The sequence below is a fragment of the Lepisosteus oculatus genome, chromosome 20 (assembly GCF_040954835.1).
Source record: "Lepisosteus oculatus isolate fLepOcu1 chromosome 20, fLepOcu1.hap2, whole genome shotgun sequence".
NCBI lineage: Eukaryota > Metazoa > Chordata > Actinopteri > Semionotiformes > Lepisosteidae > Lepisosteus > Lepisosteus oculatus.
Genome location: NC_090715.1, coordinates 12,711,324 through 12,738,002, shown reverse-complemented (window position 1 = coordinate 12,738,002; position 26,679 = coordinate 12,711,324). Strand labels below are relative to the sequence as shown.

Below are 26,679 nucleotides of genomic sequence, written 5' to 3'. Positions count from 1 at the left end.
ATTAAAAAAAAGTTCGCTTTCACACAAAAGCACTTGTTGTGCCAGGACAGATGTGCAAAAGAACAGTAATGTCTATAACTAATTTATTTCTAGCAAAGTGAGGTCGCCTTGCCTGCTAACACTAAGGGGGCACTGTACTGTATTTAGCCTTGCGAGTGAGGGATATCTAGTGCAAGACAGTACTGTGGAATAATACTAGACACCAGAACTGTACTAATAAAAAGTACAAAGAAAAGCCTTCCTTTGGAGAGTTCTCTGGACAAATGATCAGTGTTGGGATTTGCATTTTACTCCCAAGTTTGACTAAGTCCTGTGTGCGCTTTAACTTACTGCAAAAATGCTTTATGTTGATGAAAACAAATAGATTTCTTTAGCCTCAGAGTGAGAAAAGATGGGAAAGGACCATTCATCTTCCCACAGAAGATTTTATTGGCAGTAAGTTCTCAATATACATCCTTAGCAACAAGATCACACTATTTGCATTAGAGATTTGGGCCACAGTGTGAAATTCTTCTCGACAGTGTAGAATCTCTGACGATCACTTGGAGCATAAAACCATGCCAGCTCCAGCCTGCGGGGCAGCCATGACCCGGAGCAGCACCTCGAAGATAAAACACAGGTCCCTCTCAAAGCCAACACAATGGTTAAGAGCCACAGCAGCTGTAATTCATGCTAAGGCTCAACCAAAACCAATGTCAAGAGAAGCATCTGGCTGTTCGGAAAAAGCAGCTAGGAGAGTTAAACACCTCTAGTGTTCAAAGAATCAAAGACACCTGTTTTGAACCCACAACTTTCCAGTGACAAACCCAGAACTCGAAACCACTGCTCCACACCGACACCATGGGAAAGACTATAACCTCTTCTCATTCCACACTGTTTAAAGTCTTAAGACTTGGCCTCCCATGTGATAGGAACTGGCAAGCGCTAATTAATTTATAATATAAAAAACAATCAACGGTTTTACATCCATCCAATCATCTGCTGTTAATCAGCTTGTCATGCTGCCACAACCAATCAGTGAGGACCTGTGCACACACTCCCCCGACACGCCCGCCTGGCAGAGCTACTGATCGTTCAACAGACCCACGGTGCCCCACAGGAGGGTGAGCAGCCGACATGGCTGTGCGCGTACTTTTTTTTTAAGCTTTTGAGAAAGCTCAGTTCCGTCTTCCACGGCCAGGCCCCAGTGAAAGCGGCGCATGTGACCGACGTCCAAACACTGCCATTGAAGAAGGCGACGTCTTCATCTCCCACACGGGGGCATGGCTGAAGAATAGAAAACCGTTGGCGGCGATTTAATCTTCATTAAGCCACAGCACAGCACCGGTCTGCGCCTTCATTGTGTTGAAAACACAAACGCATGCATATGGAAGCAGAATGGCCGGATTCTGCCAGCTTGCTTGTCCCCGACTGCTGCCAGCTGGGCAGCTTCGAACCCAGATCTTCCCGGCCGCGCGCCCAAGAGTGCTTTCATGAGTGCCAGTCTCTGTGCCAAGGAGCCCCTCTAGCAGGTGCCAAACGTTCTGCGCCCGACTGCAAACAATCCATCTTTTCTTGGCTCAGCCCGGCTTATGGGAAGCCGAAACCAATTCCTTGACACTTCTTCAGGCGAACGCTGTCAAAACAGTCTTTGTCAAACAAAACGTCTCTCTTATCCTTTTTCTTTCGCGGGTCAACAATGAGATTAGCCCGGAAAAGGTCTAATGGAGCAGGGGGAGACCGGGAAGGAGGCTCCTGTGACATACAGCCAACATTTATCCAGGCTCCATAAAAATATCGCAGTTGTTCTTTTTTTAATTTAGTGCTACGCGGTTTTAGCCAAACCTAATGTCGGTTTCTTGGTTTCATTCTGGCACCTATACAGAACCTCTTTTTGGCACTTGTCAGGAGAGACTGGCCTGCTCTTAGGCCTCAGGTCCGCTCTACAGCTGTTTGAACAGACCAGGGCCACCACTGGATAGCAGCTCCCCCAGTACCGTCCCTAGAAAACAAACACTCAGGTGCCGCGTCACAGAGCGAGGAAACAATATTATTATAAGGTCGCTCAGGAAAGCCGTCACCTGCTACGCCTCCTCTGTTAATTCCACAGTAACATGTGCCCGAGCCGAGACGGGCTGCCGAGCCCCTCCTCGCAGCGCACCGCGACAGCTTCGCCGAGGGCCGCCACAGGAGAGAGCTCGCAGCGGAACGTGAACAGCGCGCCCTTCACAGCTTTCCAAAAAGAACTCTGCGAAGCCTCCCCACTCTTCCCAGGCGGCCTTTCATGCCAGGGCCAAGGAAATTAATGAGAGCGGAGCACGCTTTCGAAACCGCCTAATGAGGCGGCAGCAGGAAATCTCTGGAAAGAAAGCTGCCAGCCCCCTGCCCTGGCGTTCCAGCTTTTCGCTCATCGCAAGGGGTTATGTCGTAGAAGGGCGATGTTCCCTCCGGTCCAACCGTACTGTCCTACAGCCAATTTTCCTAATCTCTAACCTCTCACAGCTGGCTGCTCTGTCGTCGTTTTCAGAAGCGCGCGTCCATGCATCGTTGAACAAAAAAAAGCACCTTCTGCATAAGTTCTACTGCCAGTCCTGATAATTACTCCCTCAGACGGAGCTGTTCGAAAACGCAGGCTGCAGGGCAGACACACCCCGCAGATTAAATCAGAAACAGCTGCTTCTTCAGAGCCCCCACCATACTGACACAGGGATGATCCTCTGCATGGGACGCAAGGCCAAGCACAAAACGGAGGCAAACGAAACCAAAGCAGCATATGGGGGCTTGTGCCTCGGGGGGGGTCACACAGGGCCTGACACAGACAGAGGAGGTTGTTATTTATTCCACGGACTTAGAAGTGTTGTCGGAAAAGTGGGACCGCTCCACCAACGCTCGGCGTGCTCATTTTAAAAAGGCAGGGGGCTGTGGATTTCAGCAGTTCGATGGGTCCCGTTGCAGTCACTGGCTCAAAGGCACTTGAGGGGCGAGGAAATGACATCACTTCACATTTTAGGCAGATTTCTAAACATACGTTACGCAGACCGCAGCAAAATGAACAACACGCAGTAATTCACACACTCCGAGAGGAACATCAAAATACAATAGTCTATGACTATATTAGGTAACAAGAGTCTTGGCCTGCTCTTGGAATTTATTATAAAAAGCCTTTAAACTACTATTGGCTATGCACTACGTTAAACTGGGTTCCACAATGAACAGCAAAAGTATTGTATTCTTTTGCATTCTGTCCACTTGAAACTACTTTGTCTCTCTACTAATTGCTGTCAGTGCTTTAGTCAGGTTTTAGGTCTTACAAAACACGAAGAAATGCTAGACGAGCTGTGCATTGACCTACAGGAGGCTTCAATAAGACGTGTTAAAATAAAATTGTTTGAATCTCGGTCTTTTATATCTTCCTGGTCCCTTAGAGCTATCGGGCAGAAATTAGGACTTCCAGTAAGTAAACAATTCTGGGGGACAGAAGTGAAATGCTTCACAAAATACCCCCCCCAAAAAAGTTTCTTCTCAACATTGAAATGGCAGCTCAGCAATAAATCAAGGAAACCTGGGAAGAATTTCCTGATTTTTGTGCAAGCTGCATTCCCAACTGACAGGCACTGAAAGCTGTTTAACAGCACGCGGCTCTTATCTCACCTTTATTAATAAGCATTTCATCATCCAACTTGGAACTTGTGCAAAAAAAACAAGTGCCTAGAAACGGGGGTTTTGTTGAAAAACATGTTCCTGGCGAGAACAGGCAATAAGAGAGGCCTTCTTTCAAAATATTCATATACATCTAGGCTATTGACAAATCTAACTCAATGCTCTTCTTCAAGGTTAACAGCAGTGTATTTTAGAATGAGATTTCGGTCTTTGGGAGTCCATAAGAAGTTACCCAGCTGAGCTGCTGAGGCACAGACTTCGAACCCACCATCCCTGCACGTCTCTTTGCAGTCGATGAAAGATCAGGTCGTCCATTTTGCAGTGTCTAGTTTGAAGAATGCTGCCGGTATTTGAGGATGTGAATCCTTGAGCTTTCAAACACAAAAGTCATTTAACAAACTACAAATGATCCAAGACTATTCAAGCTCTGAATGAAAGAAAGGCATAAAAATTAAAAGAATGACTTTCGGCAGAAATAAGAGTGTAAAATCATATCTTAGGACTGAACATAGCATGAAGATGGAATCAAGAATGCAAAAATGACCACCCCTTTTTCTGACTGAGGAACAAGAATCGATTGGGTAAGGTAGCAACAATAATTAAACCCCTGCAGCTTTGTTCCTGTTCTCATTGTTGTGAGCGTTTTTTAATGTCAAATACCATTCGCTTTCAATATGCAAATCCCAGTCTCTGTGGCAGCAGATGAATCTGTAGCCAATTCATTTGGCTAAACAATTCTACAAACAAATCACATCGAGTCAGGGACGGTTGGTTCCCACGACGGCCATTTTGACTTCTGGCTCCCAGCATTAGGAAATCTTTAAGTGGAGAAACATCTGCTTCAGGATAAAGAGGTCAATAAAAAAAACAAGGAATGAATAAAATAGGGATTAAGCAGCCCTTTTAATGAAAGGGGATTTAGTTTTAATAATCTGGGTATTACAGATCTGCCACCAGTCAGTATTCGTGGTAATCTGTTTAGAAACCAAGCATTTGTTCACCAAAACAAATGGGCTAAACTTAATGTATTTCCTAATTTCGTATCCTGGGCCACTTAATCCAACAAAGGACTCCTTCTGGAGTTCCGTCAGACCTACGGATCCATTTACCGATCGGATATTCAGGCAAATCAGTGTATGACAATCCGCACTGCTTGAGGCAAAATCAGTCAGGTCAGCTATACAAGAGCAACATTTGTTCATTTCTACAGATACAGAACATCACTTGCAAGACTACAAAGTACAGCCCTGTTAGGATAAGCTTTTATCCTAAAACAAAGTGGATAGAAATTCAGTATAAGATCTCTGCAGAACAACACAGACTAAGACAAATTCACAGGAGTGTACATTTGTTCCATTCTTGCAGCTGCCAGAGTGAAATATATTGTACTGTAAGTTGCCTAAACTTAATAAAATCCCCAAATACCAAACATAATTTCCGTGACAGCCTTTCACAGAAGCAAGGCTGATCTGCACTAGGGACAACCTAATACTCCTACCCTTATGATTTTCTGCTCTTTACCTTCTTTTCCAATGATCTCTGCCAATACCGTTTTCCTCTTAATCTTGTGCCAAATCTTAACAGCAGTCGTGTTCAACACTTAACACCTTTGTCAGCTCTTTACCAATACTGGTGCACAGAACACAAGGCATTCAACCGAGCTAACAAGTCACTCGTTCAATTACACCCATGGGCCATTTCAAAATTGGTTTCTGCATGTAAAAACGTAATAAAGGTTACCAGAGAGAAGAGCTTCCTCAGTCAGTTACTAGAGGAACTTACGGATCTGAAATTCACAACCAGCTATGGATTCTTTTTGTTCAAGAACCCAGGGAATCTGTTTCAGATCCCAGGCAATCGGGCTATATGATTTATATGATTTCAGTCTACCATGCAGGGAAACAGGAAAGGTTGTACTTTGTCTAAATGCGCTTAACAGAGAGTAAAGCCAATATTGATTAAAATCTGTAGCAAGAATGCACCAATTTTATTCATCGTTATCAAACCAGATACAGTATGATATCCTAAATACGAAAACAGCTGAAACGAGAACACTACCAGTAAACACAGCATGAAAACAAAGTGACCTCAGGAGACTGTGTCTGGTGAGACTATGCAGAGATCACCTGAGTTGAGCCCAACCTCCTGGGGGTTCCCCTACCTGGGCATCACAGCACCGGGGTCTACCTGTGTTTTATTTAACATGATTCGTCTAAAACCCATCATCTTACAGTAACAGTTAGAGCAAGTTTCCCACCCTTTTGGCATCATTACAGAACTGACAGTCTCCCGTCGCACGGGTTAAGCATGAAATGGATTAGGTGAGTAAGTGGAACTGACTGTTAGGTAAGTCTTTGCAAAGAAGGAGGGATGGAAACAGGCCTGGGAATAGATGCAGTAAAACGGCAATCATATTCAGTGTCTTCCCCACGTTCCACCTCCTCCGACAGAGCGATAAATGCAACAAAACCCACGCACGCAGGCCCTCGGGCAGGGTACCGAGAAATCAAGTCGCACACCCCCAACCCCACCCCCAGCCTCGGCCAATGCAGAGGAGTGTCTCAGCAACGAGTGCTAATTCCAGATTAGCGCTTTCTCTTAGCCCGTTAAGACTGTATTATGTAACAGAACGGGAGAACTAATTATAAATACGTCAGCGCGCCTGTAGTGCAGGGGCACATTCTGCGACTTCATTCCTTTCTTTTTTAATACAAGTTCCAAGGGTCCCTAAGCAGGTTAATTGCACTGGCGCGTCCCCCCGGAGAAGCAAACTGCTTCCTCTCCTCCAGCCCCAGCACACCGAGCTCCATCGTGACGGCCAGCAGGGATGCCCAGACTCGAACCCGTGACCGCGGACTTCATTCGGCCAGCGCGCGGGCAGGGGACGATCCCGGAAGAGTACCGGGAAGGTCAGGCCAGGGCGCCGGTGGGATCAACCCTCCGGGTCATTACCAACGGAGCTGCCAACAGCTTCAGGCACAAGCCAGGCTCCGAGCCCGGGTCCATCCCAGTGAAAAAGGACGGGATTCGGACAAGAGGGTCCAAATTTTGTCCTCTGCAACCATTCCAGGAGCTAGGGAGGACACTGCGGATGAATATAATCTGACCGCATTCCATGACTTCTCCCATTATAAAAGAACATAAGTCAGTTTCTTCCATTTCTACCTAAAGTTTGACCTAAATAGTTACACGATGATTTAAAGAGGATTTGAAACCAGGGGACAGCAGCACTCTAGGATAAGACACAGGAGCCACTCGATTTTGGAAAAGCATTCTTTATTGCTTTCCTTGAATACGAAAGGTACACGGGTCTAATGGAAAGAACGGTGTCGGCGGGAGAATTTCCCTCTCGCAGCGCTGGGGCCCTGGGTTCAGTTGCTGGGGTGCTATCTGCCCGGAGTTTGCATGTTCTCCCCGAGTTTATTGGGGTTTCCTCCGGATGCTCCGGTTTCCTCCCCCAGTCCAAAAATATCTTAATAGGTTAACTGGCTTCTGCTACTTTGGCCCCGGTGACACAGTGTGAGTGTGAGCATGCTCGGGCCTGTGTGTGCCCTGCGATGGACTGGTGTCCCATCCAGGGTGTACCCTGCCTTACGCCCAGTGCTCGCCGAGAAAGGCTCTGGCTCTCCAGCAGCACCGCGCCGATAGAAGAGGTTGGAAAACGGGTGGACAGAAAGTACTGCACAACTGCAAGGACAGCACACCGGCTGTTTTTGTTTCAGACGCACAGACCTGCAGTTGGGACGACATGAGGGCATGGAGGTTAGCGCTGGCTGCCGCATCACAGCTCTTGGATCCTGGCTTCGATTCTGAACCGAGGTACCGTTTGTGTGGTGTTTGCATGTCAGGCCACACAAATAAGGGGGGTTTCAGCTTCCTCCCACTCTCCAAGGACATGCTGGCTGCTTTAACTGCTATGCCTCCAGCAGGGTGTCTGCTTTCCCAGACAAGACCCAAGTCTTACATTGTAGATACAGGCTCAGCAGGAACAGCGGTGAAGAGGAGCACTGTAGGAGCCTGTGCCTCCCGCCTCACGTCACACACTCCAGTGAATGTGGGAGGAATGGCACGAGAAACTGTCTCCTGCAACTTCAAAACGAAGGACAAGGCTCAGAACGAGTTTCCTGTCCCATTTTTCCAGATAACTAGGCTATACTATGAGCCCAGCACATGATGAAAGGCAGTACATACTGTTATCTGCTACGCAAAGAAGGACAAAGTAGATCAGCGCAAAATATTTCTATAAAATCCCCCCACACACACACACTTATACCAGAACACCGTGTAGGAAGTACACTGGAAAAAAATGCGTGAAATGTTTAACCACGAGAACAGATGACTGCTGTGAAATGTTCTCCAAAACACTGGGTTTGACGGCGACGTACTTCCTGTCGGAGCTCGACAGAGAGACACCGCTGCAGTTCGGTACCAGCTGGTCTGAGGAGGGGGACTAATTGATCGATCAAAAGCTCATTAATAGTAGGGCGGTGGCTCCAGTTATTAACCACACACGTCGAAGTCACCAGAACAACCTGCCTCACCTTTGCAAACCTCGCGGCGCTGTAACGAGCGTGTCATGCCGGCGAGGTGTTTCAACATGTACATCAGATCACTCACCTCCAGATAACGACGGGATTTAGGAAGAAAGGCGCTTGGATTTGAAGACTGGAATAGGGTCTTAGACGGGATCTTGAAACGACCAGCAATATAAACAGAGTAGCGCCGTCTGTCTTGCTTATATAAATCTTTAAAAGAAGGCGAGTATACACTGAAATGCTCAAGTACCCAGTAGACCCAAGTTCGAGCATGAAGGTATCCCACAAGCACTTCTGCATTCAGTGTAAAACAAGGGAGCAACATTTTCTGAACCCTGCATCACGAAAAATCTGTCCAATTGACTCGCATCTTAAGCATTTACGATTCCCCCTTAAATGTAATTGATTCCCTCATTCCGTGAGCCCCGAGTTTCGTTGACGGATTGAGGCATGCCGCAGTCAAAAACACTTCAAAGAAGCTCGTCTCGCTACTTCATCTCTGTGCGCGCACACACACACAAAATAAAATAATCATAATAATAACCTCCGCGCTTTCCAGTTTTACGCGCACGACTTCGGTCCCAGCCGGTGAAGTCCGCGCACAAACCTTTTCCCACCCACCGCCGTGGCCTAAAGAGGTGAATCCCCGAGATCGTCTGCGATCACGTACCTTCCAGAGTCACCTCCTTGCCGGCCTTTTTCAGCGCCTGCACGGCCTGATCGTGCGTGGCTTCCCGCAGGTCGTTGCCGTTGACCGACAGGATGGCATCGCCGACCCGCAGCGCCCGGCTCTGGTCTGCGGCGAGCCCGGGGAAGATCTTGGAGATGAGAATGGGCATGCGGTTCTCCCGTCCCCCCTTGATGCTGATGCCGAGCCCGCCGGACTCCTGTTTCACCACTCGCACTCTCCGCACCGCCTCGGAGCCGGCACTTTCCAGGCCGGGGTGGGTATCGCCCAGCCTCAGGGGTCCGGTGCTGCTGAAGCTTGAGCCGGGGCTGCCGTAACTGGAGCCGGGGCTGCCCAGGTCGGAGCTGGTGCCGTTATCTTGAGCGATCCTGCCCGAGCCCGGGCTGCCGAAAGCGTAGCCCGTGTCGGTCTGAGCCCGACTGACCCCGCCGCCCGCCGGGCTCCCGGTGCGTCTCAGCGCGCCGTGGTTCGGGTGCTGGCTCTGCGTCCGGGTCGGACCGCCCGACTCGGTCCCGTTCGACAGCCCGTTCCACAGGCCCGGCGAGGGGCTGTAATCCGCACTGCCGCCCGGTCCGATGGGCTCGGCATCCGCTGTCAAAGTTAGGGTCTCACGGGTGAGTTCTGCCAGGACCCTAATCCAGCGGTCCCGGAGCAGAAGGTCCAGAAGTCCGTTCTTATCAGCTCTCGTCCAGACGGCCATCGTGGTCGTTTTTTAAACTACGCCCGTCATAGTTGTTCAACTTTTTCTTTCCCTTCTTTATCAGCGCCAAGTTACAAGCAAAACCCGTCACACCCACAAACCCATTGAGCAGAAAAGTGCGCTGGAAGTCGAGTTGACTCGCGAAAGAAAATAAGAGGTTAGACCGACTTTTTTATTTATTCATGAAGGAAAGCCGAGGAGAGGAGAAGGGTGGTGGGGATAAAAACTTTACAACGGGGCAGGGTGAGACGGCGGCCAATCGTGGAAACGGGGCTGTTTATTATTCATAAGGAGGAAGGGCCTCTCCTGTCAAAAAATACCTGCTCCTGAACTACACGTGTCCGGCTGCGGGTCGCCGCATGTGGGCGGGGGGGCTCCGGGCCCTGACCCCGACCAGCCAGCCGAAAACCATCCAGACGCGGCCGGGGACCGGCGGCTAACGCGATGTGTCGCAATTACACACACAACTGGCGTGCTGTCGATCAATGAAGCAAGTAATGCGCTCCATTAAGGAGACCTCTAGCACTCGAGGGCTTCCAAGTGTTTTCTCAATGACTGACTTTTACTTGGGATGGCGTTGTTAGTTTTGGCCATCACACGGCACCACAAAAACAACAACAACAACAACAACAACAACAACAACAACAAAAAAGCTGTGGAAAGAGTTCAAGAAGAGAGCACCCCTTGCCTCAGGTGTTTATCAGATAGGGACAGTTTAAGGGCGCTAAGTCATTTCCATCTCGATCAAAACTGAGTTGAAAGGATAGAGATTTGAAGGTGTAAGGCTGAAGGTGGTTTCACACTGGGTAGCACAACCACGACACACAACCAGTGCCACAACCAGGGAGGGGAATTTATTTGGTACGGAGAATAGGAAATAATTCTTTACTCAAGACGGGCCTTCTCTCGCTTGCATCATTTTTGAAATAGTATTTCCATAAAGTAAAAAATAACAATAGCAAATCTCTCTCACGTGATCACAGTTACTACAGTATAACTTTGGTGATAGTTTTAGATGAGTGGTCAGCAATCTGGACCTGCGACCAGGCTTGATCGAGTCTCTTGCCTTGAAATTGTACAGTAAGTGCAGACTTTACTTCAAGTGACATATACAGTACACTGCATTGTCAAGTCTTGACTGTGTAGTCTCGGCGAAGTCCCACAGTCACTTAATATTGATCCAGAAGATCTGTCGTTGACTCTTGAAGCGCATTTAAAAACAGAGCGCAGCAAATGTTGTTCAAGTTTGTGGGTCGCTATTGCCACCTAGTGGCATAAAAATGCACAACATCTGATCGTGCTTGGCAGAATTATGGTAGACTTGACAAATTACCCTGACCCTCAGGAACACTCCAGTCTTCAAAAAGCCCAGCGTGTTCCTTCATGCTGTGGGAACTGAAACGGAATTTAAAACACTTTTGCAGCCATTCATCCAAGAGTTTGAGAGTTATTTAAAGTAAAAAGGATATTTTTTTAGAAAATAGTTTCTAGCTCTCTATTTAATAGCTATCTCATTGTGTTTTGTTAACACCATTGTGTATAAAGAAGTAAAATGATGATGGTGGTTGCTCTTACTGTCATTATTATTCATTAGATTGATAACTGTGTGGATAAGCCTACAGCAGAGCTCACTGAAGAGTTGCACAGCATGCTGTGTGAATGTCTTGTCAATGTCTTGTCTGATGCAAGCTTTTGCTCAGTTGAACAAAGCTCTTTTCCAGGTTTTATGTACTGTATTCAATGAAGTGATATACACTAAGGTGCCACACCCAGAAACATTCAGTGACCTTGGAAGAAGTATGAACGTTTGACAGAACAAACAAAAAATATAACTGCTGTAGTGAAGATCTTGAAGGCAGTTTGTGCTTCTACCATGCAATTGGTGATCGTGAACATTGTGTTAGATTAGCACCTTGATTTATGTGGAAAAATATATTTTAATCATGCACCTACTAGCATAGCTTCGGGAATGCTCAGCCGAGGACTAAATTGAATGTTCAAGGGAGAACACGGATTTTGCAAATGGATTTTTTATAATGTTTTTTATTAAACGAGTTGCAACTTTATTTGTAGCAGAATAACTTTATGGGACCTCATACAAATGCAAATACCTGCTGACAATGATTAAATACTATACTGCTTTTAGGGTAATTCTTACTCTCCTGTTTCAAAATTATTCTCTTTAGTTTTATTTCCAGTACATGCAAAAATGTAGGAAATGCATTAAATTCTTGTACTTGCTTGAATCAAGGGTCTCTTTCGGACAGATTTTATATTTTTACAATTGCATTGACTCGGTATAGCTGGGATTCAGACCCGCGTGTGTCTCATGTCAACAAGACTCACTCGTGATATCAGCTAAAGGATCCTGAAGCTCTGGACCTGACTCAAGACTCTTGGGAAACATCTGAGTTAAGCTGAGCAATTCTGACTTGACTACAGGTCTCCATGATGGTATATTGTTTGATCAAAAGTAACATGGATTGTAAATGGTCACAACGCAGATGCCAGGCCATGTAGATTTATTGCAGCTTAATTTTATTAAGTGTTTACAGGGTTCTGACATGAAAAAAGGCTTTGCACCATCATGTCTTTAAACTGGCCGGTGAAAGCAAAATACTGCCAACGTGGAAGCTTTCTAAATTAGTGCAGCTATCATTTTGCTCAATATCCTTCCTTGCAGAGGAAAATACCTAGATAAAACGTAACCGGTTCAGGTCACATCCACTCAGGATAGAAAGAAGAAAAATCTCCAAATAAGTTGGAAAAGCAAAATTTTAAAAAGCAAAAAAAGGATTGTGATAGAGTACACCAGTCAATAAAAATATGATTCTGACATTCAAATTCTGAGGTCTGAATGAAATTGATTTTGTTTTGTACACTGGACATTGCGTTCTGAACCACAAATTAAAAAAAAAGAAAAAATAAATTTTCCCCCAACAGAGACTGAATTATGATACAGATGTTTTCACCATGGGATTTCAGAAGCACCTGGATGACAATACTCATACGAAGCAGAAGAGCTTTCCCGAGATGATTTCTAAAGTTCTCTAAAGTTTCTAAAGTTTCACTTTTGCACAGGTCCTGCACAGCCGGGCGGCGTGAACTCTCAGCTCTCTGCAGCGGGACGACAGAGACAGCCCCGACACCCCTTGTGGCTTCTATTAATGTCAACCACCTCTGTGTTTGATGCTCTTGTTGAAACAGGTGGCGCAAGACACAGAGCAGGTCTGCTCGCAGACTCTCATTTGGATACCGACGATGTGGCAAGCTGTGTTTTTCCACGTGGAGTTTTCGATGTCCAAAATAAAGAAGAACAACTGTGAGGCAATGACCTCCACGGATTTTAGGGTCACATTCCCTTGCTCCTCATTTCTTCTCTCTTTGGCCCCGCTTTTAGGGTGACAAACCTTCACCCTTCCTCTTAACCAGTGCTCACATCGCAAAAGCAGCACTTACAGTACGTCTTGGGGAAGGCAGACTCCAACACATCCCAACGGGTCAAGTGCTAATTCCCCTTGGGGGGGCTTATTTTGCGCGTGCTGGGTCAAGTCTCTCTAAAACGTATTCCGATGACGTTTTGAAAAAGAGGTTATAATAGGCGACTGGAGCAAATGAATCACAACTTCAGGCAGAGAACAGCCGCAAACGTGAGGCGTTTGTCGTGGGAACCAGAAGACATTCACGCGCGGCGGTAACTCGTACCATGCCAGAAGAGGAACATCGAGGTTTATTTCAACACACAAATGGCGCTATGTTTTTCTTTCAGGGAGGGCGTATGGCGTGAAAGGCAAGCACTTTATTGGAACTTGGCACCTCTCCCAGGGCCCACCCTGACGGCCTGGGCTCTCTTGGGAGTGTTGTTCAGGATGTCCAAGCTCTTCCGGCTGGAGGTGATGACGTCGCCCACGAACTTGGCGCACTCAGAGCAGATGTCCTTCAGGCTGCAGCCGTTGGCGTAGAGGTGGGGGAACTCCTCTTCCACCGAGCGGCTCGTCAGGCTCCGCAGGGACCTAAAGAAAGAGCAGGGAAGGAGCGCTGTGAGGAGCGTCGCTGTCGAGCGTCCTCATGAGAGAAAGACAACCTGTCTGGAGATACCTTTCAGGATCATGGCGACTGCAGGCGTACGATTTGCCATGAATTCTAGGTAGGAATATTAATAATCTCTTGGTGTTTCCCAAAGCCGGGAAGCGGAAAGTTGGTTTTTCGGATCATATTAATATTTTGATATTCTAATAATATGAATGTTCATTCCCTATTGCAGTTGTCCTAGACGTAGTGGCAAGAGGGACAGGAGCCAGGGCTCGCCAGGTAACTTACTGAAAGACCTCTCCCTTCCTGGGGTGGCTGACTGTGCCACTCTCAAAGCCCACGGTGTAGACCGGAATGTGGGCCAGCTTCTTGGAGGGGATCTTCATCTGCACAACAAAGAAGACCACACTGACACCACCACTCACTGCAGCCTCGCAGAGGCACTAGTTAAAACAGTGGGAAGCACCTCCGCACAGGTTAGGTTATAGTCTCCCACTTTCAACTGCACAGCAACGCGTGTGATGGGGAATCAAGCACGCAGATTATAAAATTCAGATACAAGCGTTCATTGCGCAGGGGCTCCCGAGGGCTCTCGATCAGTTAGATTGTGCTCCCAGTACAGGTTAAAGATACATCCCGTCCATCACAAGTTCAAGTCTGGGTCATGTGACTGGTCAGCGGAGAAAGGATTTCCCATGGAGCACTGCACAGTAGACTCTTCTGGCGAAAGACTGGCCCCTGTGACTTCCCCGTCACCTGCAGCCTTGGAGAGTGATGTCAGCGAGGGACATCCTGCTCCTCCAATCAGAGGTTCAGGAGGCCAGTGGGTGGGCGGGTTAGAGGAGATGACCACACCAGGAATGTTTCATGTTTAAGGATAATTTACATGAATGATTTGGCGTAATGTACTTACATTATGCATATATTATACAAAATGCAATGCAATACTACATATTGGTCTACATTACCACTACCCACTACATTGGTCCCAAGTTGCTTTGTGGGAAACATAAGAATAATAACAAACAATAGGAAGACATTCAGCCATCTAGCCCATTTGGTTTTAATAGTTAATTGATCTTAGGAGCTCATCCAGTTGTTTCCTGAAAGAGGCTAGGGTGTTGGCTTCAACAACATGGCAGGGCAGCTTGTTCCATACCCCCACAACCCTCTGGATAAAGCAGTGCCTCCTGTTCTCAGTCTTAAATGCACTTCCATGTCGTTTCCAGTTGTGTCCTCTGGTTCTTGTTTCAGTGTTTGTTCGGACAGTTCAATGTCCTAAGTCTTCTGGGTTGACTTTGTCACAGTTTGCCCTTTGTGATTTTGAATAGTTGTAGTTGTAATTGATTGGCACCACCTTATTGCCTTATTATTGTTGATCTTGCACTGCAGTGTTTTCTAAGATTTGTATAAGACATCTGTAATTGAAATCATGCCTACCTTCACACTGCATGATCCACACACCGATCTGTCAGAAAAAAAAACCACAAAAAACTGAAAGGTAGTACCAGTGAGCAGGACAAGACTGCTACTCATCACACTGTCCACACTTTCTCAGCAGAAACGCTCTCTAAGCAAGTCGGCTTGACATAACAGCTTGGATTTATCTGCAGGACCCGACTGGCTGTTGAACTGCTCGGATCTGCTGCTCTCCCAGCTCACTGATCATGTAAGGCTGCTGTTTCTAAACGGTGGTAACAATTTCGTTCTGACCACTGAAGCAGGGTATTTGTCTGGTGAAATAGTTCAGAGATCATTTGAAATGAAAACAGCAAGACTCTGTAGCTCTCCCCTGACATGCACTGTACTGCATTTGCTTTCAAACTGCTCACTGATTTATTACCCACAATTCCCTGTACCTCAGCGTAGAACACACTGTACTTTTTTTACACATTTTGACTTCTATCACGTCTGTTCATTTATTGTATTTTTTAGCAGATTGCATCCCTTGTATAGCAGGTTGCCACAGATACAACAGTCAGACAGACCACAATTGACAGTTATTTCACTTGTTTCAGGCACGCCTGGCCAAAAGGTTGTGTTGTGTCCGTTCCAAAATAAAAACAATTACATTGTTGAAGCAAATATGACCAGGGCATTTCACTGTCAATTCTGAAGTGAACCCTTTCACATAATTATCAGTCAGAATGAAATATATAGACAGATGTTGTAAGATCTCATGAAGCTGCTCATTATAATGTGATGGAGAGGATGTTTAATATGGCGTGTGCTTTTACTGTAGATTCACTGCCTGTTCTTGATAGAGAACGTACTGTGAACACGATCTAGAGGGCGATTCAAGGCCACCCAGACTGGCTTTCTTTACAAAGCTGCAGGGAACACCCCTGCCAGCTCACTTCATTAGAGATCTGCACCTGTTTGTGTTTATTGGCCGATTCTCGCTTTGCTTTCCCACATCGTTCCACTTACCTTCTGCACAAGAGACACGTGGATGGCCAGGAGAAGAGTGGGAACTTCGCTCTGCAGCAGCAGCACACCTGTGTGGGCACAAGCACCTCCACATGAGCGCACGGAGGGACTGCGCAGCACGTCCGGGCCCCCGTCCGAAGACCCCCAAAGGCACAAGGCATATCGAGAGCTGCGGTGGCTGTGTGCTCTGTTTCACAGGCTCGTGTGTTAACAGTTATTGGATTAGGTGTTCACTGACTCACATTGAGCAACACATTGAGCTCAATCTGACGAGCCAACACAGCTCCACACCTCAGCGGTCAACAGCCTTCCTCTGTCCAATATCTGTGGCCATGCTGAAGTGTTTTCATTCTAAGAACTTGTGGGGGGTCTCTGTGTGAGATCTGTATGGCCTGCTCACCCCATGTTTACTCTTCATCAGTGGTTCCCAGTGCTGGTCCTGGTGACCCACACACCTGCTGTCACACGTTCAGACCCTTCACTGACTTAATGAGAATACGACTCACGGTGGGGCTTTAACCAGTGTGTTTTGTAAGTGAAATAAAATCCAAAACAAAACGAAATGTAAATGTTCCAATGACACAGCTTCTTAGATCAATTAAGGCTTCAGTGATCTCATGAAGGTGGGCTGGAATGAAGACCAGCAAGTGTGTGAGTCACCAGGACCAGGACTGGGAACTTGCACAGCTGTGCAGTTTTCTTTGACTTGCCAGAGGTAGAGAATAAAGATTAAAAAAAAAATTATCTTCTTCCTATTGCTTCAGCAGCTTTGCTATGTGAATCATTTTATCACCAATCAAAAGCATCAGCTTGAACACCGGGCTGGAGCAGGCTCTTCCAGGATATTCCCATTCTCAGTATGGCTCGAACCCTGATCCAGTCCCCCACACTCGTGCCTCAGATCCTCACCTTGCCTTTCCTCAGGTTGTTGTACAGCTCCTTACTCTGCAGGAACTTCTCCATCTCTGCCTTCACCAGCACCTTGCGCACGTTGATGACCTCATCGACGGTGAGGGCCAGGCTCTCCACAGGGTGGCTGAACTCCTCCTGGGGAGGGAGGGGGCAGGACCAAAGTCCAGCAAACAGACGTCACTGACAGCAGAGTGCGCCAGCCCCTGAGCAGCAGCACAGCAAAGCAGAGCTCCAGACTTGACTGGAGAAATCTGCTGTTTTACACAGAGGTAAACAAGACTCCCACTACACAACAGCTGGGTCTATCTCACTTGAACAAGCTGCAGGGGTCCATTACAAATTCTGCCACTAACCTGCTTCTGCTTTCAAAACAGATCAAGCCCAGGTCTGTTTCTGTCAAGTTGCAATTATAAAGACAAAAAGCACAAAATTCCAAGTACACATTATCTCACAGCTAATTCATTGAACTGCGCAGTCCATAAACAGGGTGAGATGTTTTCTGCAGTTCCTGAACCAGGACTGCAGGACTGCAGGACTCATAGATATGACCATCAAGAGTCATGTGCAAGTCTTGGATTGAAAACTTTTACTGCTACAAATACAGCATAAAGGTTGCAGAACATAGTGTGGATGTTGGGAAGCATGTGGATTCCAAGGCAACAAAAAAAAATGCTGTTAAGACTGAGCTGCTGAAGAAATGAACACAAAAACACTGACAGCCCATGTCTTTCCATTCTTACATCTTCAGTGGGTCATGGCTAATTCACCCTGCAAAACGCAGTAGCTCATGATGAAGCAAGAATTAAAAGCCTCATCATTGAAGATGATAAAACCTGTATCCAGGGATCTGGGCTCTGGTAATCTCTGCCCAGAGTTAGTGCTCCGTATAGATTAATGAGGAATGCCCAAAGCTAGAAAAGCCATTAAAACTATAGAGATCACTGGTTATTAAATGCATTATTCACCAATAATGAATTTAGCAAAGAAACATGCAGAAGAAGCACTGCTTGAATTAATGAATTACTTGCCAAAAAATTAGATTAAGAGCTTTAAATAGAAAATGTTTAGTGCTTAACTCCCAGTCTTTAATGCATTTCTAACAAAAGAAAATTCAGCAGTTAGCCATTCATCTGTTTTTTCAAGCAATTACTGTAATAAGCAGCTGCTTACTTCCTACCTTATTCTACACTGTAACCCAGTCACAAGGTTAAAAAACAATGAGATGCAGATGCTATGACATCACTTATTTATCAGAATTACATTGGAGACAAGGCATGGCGGAGAATGTTGTTCCAGACTCCCACAGTGCTTTGCGTAAAGAAGTGCTTCCTGTTGTCGGTTCTCCATGCGCTTGCCCATGTTTTCCATGCGTGTCCTCCGGTTCCAGTTTCAACACAACGTACTCACCATCCACTGGTGTCTGGAGCCCTGCTTGGAAGGGGAGCTGCCATCGGCCTCGGTCCGCTCCTCCACTGAGCTGAGGGACCCCCGGCCGGGGGAGAACACCCCCTGGGGGCGAGCCGCTCGGCCCCTTACAGGAAAGGACACTGCGGGCACAGACACACAGCACACACCAGCAGCATGAGCACTGCCACCTCATCGAACCGGCCTGGCACGCTTTCTTTTTTCCAAGGAAAAAAAAGAGTTTGAAGGTGACTGTAGCGCGAGGACCCTGGGATAAATTATTTTTCATGGCTACGGGCACAGCTACTGCCATTTCAGATTTGGAGGATTAGTTTAAGATCACTTTATTAACCCTTTACAATTTCTTGCATTAGGAAGTGTCTTTTCGCATACCCCAGATTGCTCTCCATGAGACACACAGACAGGGAGAGAAGCCTGGGGTCACAGTGCAGGGTCAGCCATTGTAAAGCACCCCTGAAGCAGTTGGGGTTAAGGGCCTTGCTCAGGAGCCCAACGGAGTAGGATTCCTCTGCCAGCTGTGGAATTTGAACCGGCAACCTTCCAGACACAGGTGCAGATCCTTAACCACAGAGCCACTGCTCCGCCCCTAAAGTCCTGTAGTTGAAGTCATGTTTGTTTTCCTGGTTATATTCATAATGGGTAACGTTGGGTTTCCTGGTCTGTGTGGTAAAATAAACCTCCCCAGTTTCTTTCTGACCTCAGAGGCTCTTCCGTCTTCCTCTTTTTTCAATTGTGCAGTTTGATTGTCAGTACAAGTACTGGACCACTGAACAATTGAAAATACTCTCTGTGACTAACCATGTTCAGTTGAGAAACAGAAATCAGGTTGTAACGCTATGAAATAGAAAGCCCCCACCATTACACAGATTGAGTAACATGTTCAGAAAGCTGAAAGCCAAGAACAGGACCTTCTGAGCTATGCACACAGCAGCTGAAATAGGACAGACGGGATTTGTAACTGACAGTCTGGCTCACTGACCCCGCTGATGGGTGCTCCCAGAGCTGTTGACCATGCTACGAGCCCGGAAGCGCTCCCCTCTGGAAGAGAGCTGCTCCGATTCGGAATGGGACAGAGCCATTTCACTCTGCAGCATGGCGATGTCGTGCTCGGAGAACGAGCGGTCCCTCTTCAGAGGCACCGGCGAGCTCTCCACCCTCCTCATGTCCCCACTGGGAGACTCCTCCTCCTGGAACACACAAACCAGGAAACACCGCGGCTGTGAGGAAAGCTCTTTAATTGGGCCCGTTAAGCCATAACGAGCTGTTTCGCCTCGTTGAGAGCTGAGCTGGAATGCAAACCTGCAGACTGACCAGCCCTCCAGGACCAGCACTGCCCACCCCTGACCTGAGGGGTTCGGAACCCAGTCCTGGCAAAGTGCTGGAGCTCAGTCTGCTTGTGGAAGAATAGGAATGAGAACAGGAAGGAAACCTCTTCCCCCAAAAAAAGACCACAGATAAAAACCACCAATCAAGACGAGCCAAGCAGGAGCTGCAGGAGCTGAGGAAAGCAGCGCATCTCCTCATGATCACAGAAAACGAAGGCTGCGAGTAGAGAACACACAGGAGCGTGCTTACGCGGGTACCCACCTTGGGGGTCTCATGGGAGTTTCCCTTGGGCCCTCAGCTCTAGAACAACAACACTGAGGCTTCAGAAATGGAGGACACGCTACAGCTCAAGGGGACTCTCTGGCAACTTACACTCTTTAAAAAGTACATATGAATAAGTAAATGAAGGGGTAAAGGCAGAAGGTGTGGCGTGTGTTGTTAGTGTACTATATAATACACTAAAATAACCCACACAGATTTACTGTATAATATACTAATATAACCCACACTGATTTATTTTATAATATACTAATATTAATATAACCCACAATGATCTACTGTATAACATACTAATATAACCCATTCTGACAGACTGTACTGTAGTATATAATATGGTATACTAGTATAACCCATACAGATATAGTATATAGTAATATAATGTACACATTTGAAATCAGATCACTGTGGTTCAAAGTGACCCAGCTCTCCCTCACCTCCGATATGTTCATCTCCTCCATTTCGGCCAGGGTGGGGGCTTTGAGCAGGACCCTGGGCCGCGGTGGGGGCAGGCGGTTTCCGCCCTCGGGGACGGAGAGGTCGATGCAGGAGGTGGACTTGACGTCGCAGGTACAGGCATGGACCAGGCAGGGCAGAGAGCCGAAAGCTGAGCGTGGGGAAGACACTGGCGTTAGGCGTCCCGGACCGAAGAGGGACGGCAGAAAGCAGGAGGGTGGGCTCAGAAACTGCTGAACAATCATGCACCGCTTATTTCATCCATCCACTCCAAGACTCTCCACCAGCTCTGCAGTTTGTGTCTTAAAGCTGGGGTCAGGGTTTGATTCATGATACACGTGGCTGCTTCTGGACTATAGAGCTCATCCACTACTCCTCCTTGAGCCAGATGGTAAAGTAATACCTACGCAGTGTACTATTCTAAACATATACCTTTTTTTTACTGATTTCAAGTCACCTGTAAAGATTAAGGCCAAGTTTTTTTTTTTCCCAGAGCTGATTTGAAACACGATTAGCCTAAGTAAGAGGCCAGTCAGGGAACGCAGAAGGCGAGGCTGTGCTTCCTGCTGCAGACAGCAGGGGGAGCCCCTGCGGTGGCGATGCAGCGCGCACCTCTCCTGCCACAGCACGGCTGCTCCACTGGCTTCAGCTTCCTCTCCTGCCGGATTTCAGCCAGGATCCTCTCGTGTAGGGAGTGCTGCCTCTCCGGGAGGGGCCGCAGGCTGCGTTCGGACACCTGCCGGGGGAGAGGGAGGGGGAGAGGAGGGAGAGGGAGGGGGAGAGGGAGGAGAGAGGGAGGAGAGAGGGGAGAGGGAGAGGGAGGGGGAGTGAGGGAGATAGAGGGAGAGAGAGGGGGATAGCCGAAGGAGAGAAGGAGAAAGGGAAGGAGAGCTCAGACAGGGCTGCATTCTGATGGGCAGCTTTAGAAAAACCCAGCCGATACAAGGAAGCTTCTGCAGGAGGAAAAGGGCTTCTTGTGTAGCAGAAGCTAAGAAACGTCTACACCGATATCAGCCCATCAGAGCGCTCCACTTCCCTAAATACGGTGAAACATCAGTACTGGGACAGTGAAGTGAATATGTCACACAAAAACATTTTTGCTCTTTCATGGTTAAAAATGTATGCACAAAAATATCCAGAAATAAGAGCAGACATTCTGTGCTTTTGCCTCTTATCTTTTGATCTGAAACACAAATTTAAATACCACGACACAGCAAAAATGACCAATCTCACTTCGCTGCACCCATGCCGCCACATTACACTGTGCAAGGCAATGTACCACAGCACCCAGCTCAGTGCTGGACGATCCTCTCCACGACACGACTAGAGGAATATTACCAATCGGTCTAAATCAGCACTTCAAACACTTAAAAAACCTATAAGAAGAAGATTTAGAATCGCATGTTAAATTTTATGATGAATGTTCAATTCTTAAACCTTTTAAAAACTACAGATATGTTTTTCATTGTCAGGAAACAGCCCTGGTGAAGGCATAACGGTTGGGTTTCATCTTTTGGTGCTGTGATCTGTTTATGTATAGTATTTTCTAGTATTAGTGCAGAACTGACTTTTAACAAGATCCCTGTTTTATATGCTTGATGTGTCTGTGTTAAAGTGTAGAGAGTTCACTTCAACATTTGTCAAAGGTCAAGTGTGCTTCTCTGCCAGCTTTATTTGCCGAATGAACATCGGCCAATGAATAGGATGGCACAGATAAAAGCTATTTGCTTTTAGTCCTATATAGTGCATAATAATACACTCCAAAGCTATATCTTTCTATGTGTCTCTACACATAGACTCTTGGTATTTTAACCAGAACAGCAGATTAGCACAGCCAGGCCACAGTCACTCACTGGTTTCAACGGAGGTCGTGATCTGATGAAATCCAGGATGAGTTCATGGGCATCCTTTTTCACTCGCGTGGGAATGTCACCGTCAACCTGGAGGAAAAACATTTCAATAACCTGCCTTCCTCCTGGGGCTTCAATTCCTAGTCCAAGCACACACTGCCACACTCAGTCCACAGGACTGCCTTTCCTATTCCGCGCTGAGATCCTTCAGATCTGGCGCTAGAGAGAGGCTCACACTGCCTCACGATGTGCTACAAGCCCTCCAATGGGACACGACAACCGCTCTCCCATCTACCAACCTCTGTCAGCGGATCAGGGCTTACACTGGCTGTCCTAGCATGCTGGAGAACAGACAGGAGAGGAGGCTGCTCATACACTAAGACATGAAGGTTAGGTTAGGTTGCCATAGGTGTATACAAGCAACAGAAGCTGTCAAACAGGGGGAAAAGGAGAATTCAAGCCAAGGTGACTAAGTTTAAATTTGAACAACTTGCCTGCACATCAAGGTTAGGCTGTCAAGGAAGAAAAAGTGTGCGCAGAGACTGCAGATTTAAAAAAAGTAAAACAATGATGTAATACTGAGTGGCCCTGTTCTTATTTCAGTGCCCTCCTCCACAGAGTGAGAAAGTGGTTTTACGTTTGAGTGGCTCTTTCCTGACAGGTGGGCAAGGGCTTCTAAATCTGACCAAGGCCCTCAGTCATCCAGCTTGTCCCTGCACAAGGGCGTGTTCCTCTTTCTTCTATAAACAGAGAAACAAGGCTGAAGCTGCTCTTCTGCTTAAAAAAATCAATTTCAGTGAAACCACTAGGGAACTGGCCCTTCCAGACCGCTGCAGTGAGAAAGTGATGAGCTGTCCTGCCAAAGATCTGTTTGCATTTGATAAGTTGCTAAGAGGTATTCTAAACAATATTTATGCTGCTTTTTTCCCTAACCTTGGTTCTATGTGTCATTTGTCAATGCTCATTACTTAAACTGTGATGATTTCAGCTAATGTGTTTGTTAATTAAATTACCAAGACCTGGGTTGTACTGAAGACTGGGTTGCTGAAATCCCTCCATGGTATTCAGAAGTGTAAGTAACTGGATCTCATACACAAATAACACTCGTTGTAGGAGTATTTGAGACAGTGTCACTCACAGCGGGGTCTGGCCATCATTAGTCACCTATCAGAGCTGCTAAGACAGAGACAAGGGAGCGAGTTAAGGAGAGGACTGCACCAGACTGAACTCGGCCTGCCACACTTCATTGCTAACCTGAAGAAAAGTCAAAGCACGGAGAGCAGGAGCAGGTTAAAAAGGCTCAGGACTCCCAGGTGGTACGAACAGTAAAGGTGCTCGTTCGGTTCATTATCCAGCTGAGCCTCATGGGCCAGACATCAGGAGCCTCGGTCACATCAGCCAACAGCGGCAGGTACTGGACATGAACCGTGGAGCTCGGAGAGCCTCAAATGCCGAATGGCTCCGAGAGGAGGGCATGTCAGAAGAGCAGAACAGTTCCCCTGTGCACCTGTCACTTAAAAGCTGACTCTTACTGAATGTTGATTTCAATGAAAAGCAGGGGTGCAGGGGCGCTGGGGGTGCAGGGGCACTGGGGGTGCAGGGGCGCAGGGTACTGGGGGCGCAGGGGTAAGGCAGCTGCAGGGGTGCAGGAGCGCTGGGGGTTCAGGGGTGCTGGGGGTGCGGGGGCGCTGGGGGTGCAGGGGTGTAGGGGGTGCAGGGGTGCCGGGAGTGCTGGGGTGTGGGGGTGCAGGGGTAAGGCAGCAGCAGCAGCAGGGGTACAGGGGTGTTGGGGTGCAGGGGGTGCTGGGGTAAGCCAGCGGCAGGGGTGCAGGGGGTACAGGGGTGTTGGGGTGCAGGGGGTGCTGGGGTAAGGCAGCGGCAGGGGTGCAGGGGCGCTGGGGCCTCACCATGACTTTGCGCAGCTTGTAGTTGCGGGCGCGGATGTCCTGCATGAGCATCTCGAAGGGCGTGAGGCGGAACTCGGTGGGCAGCGGGTCGAACTGCTGCTCCTGCACCTTCTTCAGCTTGACGCCGTGGCGCAGCTCGCGCATCAGCTGCACCCAGAGGCGGGCCTGCGGGAGAGAGGCTCCCTTCAAACCGCTTTTCCCAACAGCCTTTCCAGCTGCGGACCTCTAATTTCACTCATCAATGACTCCGTTAAACACATTCGTGAACGTCACATAAAGCAACGCCTGGCTACTTTTTACTGAAGTATAATAGAGGTCTTCTGTTTAGCTAGTGGCAAAAATACAAAAACAAAAATGAATCAGTAAGAACTCCAAAACCAAACATCACAAAGCAGGGTTAGTTGCTCATAAGATCATGTCTTCCTTTACTGAGTTTCTCATTATGACCCATGCATCTCATTATCATTACAAACTCATCACCGCATTTCATTCCTCTACCTCCACAGTTTCACCTCCAGAGCTCTTATTGATTCAACTTTTCTTTCTCTTTAACTCTTTGCTAATTAAACAGAAGACTGGCATTTAATATCAGCACACAGTGGCCACCTGTGTTAATTAGAAGTCACAAGTACAAAGCCTCCCATTTTAATGATTTGCACAACATCAAGAGACCAGGCTGAATGAAATCAACTGCTTTGGGTGAGTTTAAAACATACACAAAGTAACATATCTGTTGTGTGTACGATGCGTGTTTTTTGCAGGCGATAAGAAAGTCATAGCTGTATGCAGGCAACATAAGCTGTCAAACAGGGGGAAAAGGAGGAAGCTGAGACAGAATAAGTTTTAATTTTGACCACATGTGTGAACATCAGTTGGAGGCTTCAAGGTTAGGCTGTCTGTGTTCTGTAGGTTCTTCCCATTACTGACAGCAGTGCCTCGTGGTAAAGAATGTGCTTACCTCGCTCACACCTGGACCCCTCCTTAAACAGGAAGACACCCTGGTTGCACAGGCTTTGTCCACATTGTGTAACTATAGGATCAGGCTCCACCCGTGACTCGTTGTGCTTAATTGAGGAATTCTACTTTCTGGGTCACATGCTTGTTGCTAGAGTCTTTACTGACAGCTGCGTATCACACCCACGTACATGGCAATTTGGTCATTTTAAATCAAGAACTGTAAAATCCACATTGTGTTTGACTTCTTTTCCTTTCTTTTGTTGTTTTGTTGACTGTGCTGCAGAGGTGAAAGCCTCCTGATTGGGCCATCGTTGTAAATCAATCAAGATAAATAGGGGTTTAATTTAATTGTGATGAGTTCTGTTGTACTATTTATATATTATATATCATGTATAATATTTATATCTTTTATTTAGTCCAGGGGACTTGCCACTTCTTATCCATTCCACTACAGGACTTTGGACAGTCCAATACAGTAATCAGCAAACTGGTCCTTAATTGTTTAATTAACCCAGGCGTCTTAGGAAAAATCTTTTGACAATCAGGGATTAGCTGGAGAAAAGACTTGTAATACAAGGCAACTTCCAAGGAGGACTATATCAGTGTCACAGGTGAGTTGATTAGGAACAGTAAAAAAAATGGTGATGTTACTTCGTATCCAAATCAGGACTCCACTGGAGTAATTAAAATCAGAGATAGATGAAAACCAGTCCTTGAGCGACTGTTACACATCCCTGCTTTGGGGCCCAGTCAGAAAGTAGTAATTCTGCCATTTGTGAGAGTCATCTCACACTCGCAAGGTGTGGTTTCTATCATTCAACGTTTGGAGTCTGGAGGCTCTCACCCAGTCTGTGTTCCGGAGGTTGTCCAGCTCCGCTGCAGGCTTCCCCTCTGGGGTCTCTTCATCTCGGATTTTCTTCAGCATCTGAGAGAAAAAAACAGCAAGGGGCTTGCCTTGAACACTCTCTAGCAGTGATGAACTTGATACATACTGTAGCAAAATATTCCATGTGCCCCAGATCTAGAGATAACAGGCCCTTTCTCTCACAGTGTACTGTATGTGAAGTTTCATCTTCATGCATGCAAGGAGTGTTCAAAACCAAGCAACCAGATGTGGGTGATTTGTAACTTTTGAAAATGTTGTTTTTTCATGGTAATATTTTAGGACAGTAGGACAAAGTAAAGCAGTGGTTCCCAACCCTGGTCCTGAGTGACCCCAACACCTGCTGGTCTTCATTCCAGCCCACCTTCATGAGATCAATGAAGACTTCCTCGATCCAAGAAGCTGTTTCATTGGAATATTTACATTTAATTTCTGGTCACAAGCTTGGGATTTTATTTCACTTACAAAAAAAACCTGGTTAAAACCTCCATCATGAGTCGTATTCTTATTAAGTCAGTGAAGGGTCTGAACGTGTGACTGAGGGCTGGGCTGGGCTGGAACCTAACCCTCACAGGTGTGTGGGTCACCAGGACCAGCACTGGGAACCACTGCAGTAAAGGCTACTGGTGAGATCACAGCTATTGACAGGCATGAGCAGAGTGT

The 26,679-nt window shown here is 47.0% G+C and overlaps 2 protein-coding genes across 4 annotated transcripts in view; both read right to left on the bottom strand.

Moving 5' to 3' along the window:
- The window catches only part of sntb2 (syntrophin, beta 2), a 52,844-nt gene extending 43,061 nt beyond the window's left edge, over positions 1-9,783 (bottom strand). Inside the window, exon 1 of the mRNA XM_006641172.3 lies at positions 8,845-9,783. Within this exon, the coding sequence (XP_006641235.2) occupies positions 8,845-9,562 (718 nt within the window). The 5' untranslated portion in view covers positions 9,563-9,783. The remainder of the gene's footprint in view (positions 1-8,844) is intronic.
- A 2,535-nt stretch (positions 9,784-12,318) lies between these two features.
- The window catches only part of spire2 (spire-type actin nucleation factor 2), a 28,465-nt gene continuing 14,104 nt past the window's right edge, over positions 12,319-26,679 (bottom strand). For all 3 annotated transcript variants that reach the window (XM_069181290.1, XM_069181289.1, XM_069181291.1), the window contains exons 5-16: positions 25,978-26,058; positions 24,177-24,341; positions 22,273-22,359; positions 21,032-21,155; positions 20,401-20,570; positions 19,341-19,548; positions 18,344-18,483; positions 16,934-17,071; positions 16,025-16,092; positions 15,035-15,062; positions 13,883-13,980; positions 12,319-13,575 (exon numbers count right to left, since the gene is read on the bottom strand). In XM_069181290.1, coding sequence (XP_069037391.1) covers positions 13,362-13,575; positions 13,883-13,980; positions 15,035-15,062; positions 16,025-16,092; positions 16,934-17,071; positions 18,344-18,483; positions 19,341-19,548; positions 20,401-20,570; positions 21,032-21,155; positions 22,273-22,359; positions 24,177-24,341; positions 25,978-26,058 — 1,521 coding nt within the window. In that variant the 3' untranslated portion in view covers positions 12,319-13,361. The remainder of the gene's footprint in view (positions 13,576-13,882; positions 13,981-15,034; positions 15,063-16,024; positions 16,093-16,933; positions 17,072-18,343; positions 18,484-19,340; positions 19,549-20,400; positions 20,571-21,031; positions 21,156-22,272; positions 22,360-24,176; positions 24,342-25,977; positions 26,059-26,679) is intronic.